Raw genomic sequence first — 1,698 nt, 5'->3', positions numbered from 1 at the left:
CCAGACATGTTTTGTAGTGTCAGGTACTCTATTTTGTAATCTGTGCAAGGGAAATCACAAATCGAGTTGAGGGATTGAGATCGTGAGAGCAAATTTTCTCTCTCAAATTTGATTTTTTTTTTGCTCTCTGAGGACTGGTAGTAAAGCAGGTAAAACTGTATGGGGAAAAATCATTTTTATTTAATTGTAGCTTGTTAAACAATAATTTCCGGGAAAAAAAACTGAACGACAAAGTCCCTGACTAATTTCTTTAGGTTGTAGTTCACTTTTTTTGACCTGAATATGCACCGAAAGCGAATTATTCCCACTTCTCTCAAATAATATATAGGGATTTTAATCACTTCCTACCAGCGGAACAGCGCCATGTCTGTCGAAAATGGCCGGACGATATGATTAATTAGGTCAAACGTTATAAAAACAGAAAAAAAACCAGACCGTCTCCACAACTCGATGTCCACTAACTCGATACCAAGCTATAGAACCATAGTAAAAATTAATGTCATGGCTGCTGTGATAGTGATTTTGTATGGGTTTGTTATTCTATAACTCGATAATTCTATAACTCGATGGTCCCTTGAATATCGAGTTGTAGAGAAATTTGCTACATCAAAACATAACACTTGGATTATTGCAATACATAGCATTGATCAATTGGATGTCGGTGTCAGTTAATCCGTTATTGTTGCCAAAATCGGTACACCACATCTTCTTCGGTGACATGACCGGGGTCAGGGCACTTGCAGCACCGGCATACCGAGAATAGTGCATTACCGAACCGTAGTTGTAGCTGGTATTATAGTTCGAAACATACTGAGCCGGTGTGATGCCAAAGTTAGCGTTGTAGAACGCATCAGTTTGATACTCGGGGAGCAGAGCCTGCCGATTGATAGTGATGTAATCGTCGCGATCGTTTCTTGTGAACTCATGGAAGGCCCCCAAAGCGTGCATCATTTCGTGCACTGGAGTTCCGGAGTAAGTCGTACAGCCCGGAGTCTGAAGATTGATCTGATGGTAGTTGTTGTCCGCGTAGAAACCGACGTGTGAGTGGCATCCAGTTGCGTTATTCCAGAAGGTAACGTAGTATGGTTCCTTGGTTTGCTTAACAAATCGGATGCAGGTCATAAGCGTGTATTGGTCTATCGCCCGTTGAACCACTGCCCAGTCTTTAGTAGCTGATGGAATTAAAATTGAAAACAGGTCCATGAAACAACAGCCACCGATGGGTAGGCCAAGACATTACCGAAACTACCAGCAACCTTATACGGTACCACTCCTTTCGGCCATCTCATCTCGTTGTATATGAGTCCAGCACGGCCACGCTTCAGAATGATGTCTCCTTCAAAGTAATGCCCTAAACCGTACTCCATCGGATAGGTAGCGCCGCGAGTGCTACCAGCATGATACTCACGAGCAAGTTTCTCTCCTAAATAAGATTGACATATATTTTGAATTAGTATTTAACGGGATTTCAGACAATATGTATACTCACCAACTTCTGGATGTGGATCGAAAAAACATAAAGCCTGCTGCATTAAAACTGCACTGCACAGCAATACGAAAGCTCTTGAGCACACCATGTTGGCATTTGAATAAATCGGTATGTTGCACTTGGTAATATATATTCCTTTTATACCTATCTACTTGGTAAACTGGCAGTAAAAAGGTAATGACAACATCCGGCGCTTATCAGTTTTCGGC

At 41.7% G+C, this 1,698-nt stretch overlaps 1 protein-coding gene across 1 annotated transcript; it reads right to left on the bottom strand.

Moving 5' to 3' along the window:
- Nucleotides 1–606: 606 nt before the first annotated feature.
- On the bottom strand, nt 607–1,310 carry LOC135707250 (astacin-like). Its single transcript, XM_065229042.1, has 2 exons — nt 1,241–1,310; nt 607–1,172 (listed from the first exon to the last, which is right to left on the bottom strand). Exons 1-2 carry the CDS (start codon nt 1,287–1,289, stop codon nt 607–609), a joined length of 615 nt encoding a protein of 204 aa, XP_065085114.1. The 5' UTR covers nt 1,290–1,310.
- Between the last annotated feature and the right edge of the window lie 388 nt (nt 1,311–1,698).

Source organism: Ochlerotatus camptorhynchus, unplaced genomic scaffold, assembly GCF_037179485.1.
Source record: "Ochlerotatus camptorhynchus isolate MF236.1 unplaced genomic scaffold, CSIRO-AGI_Acam_v1.1 ptg000024l, whole genome shotgun sequence".
NCBI lineage: Eukaryota > Metazoa > Arthropoda > Insecta > Diptera > Culicidae > Ochlerotatus > Ochlerotatus camptorhynchus.
This window is presented reverse-complemented; position numbering and strand designations above follow the sequence as displayed.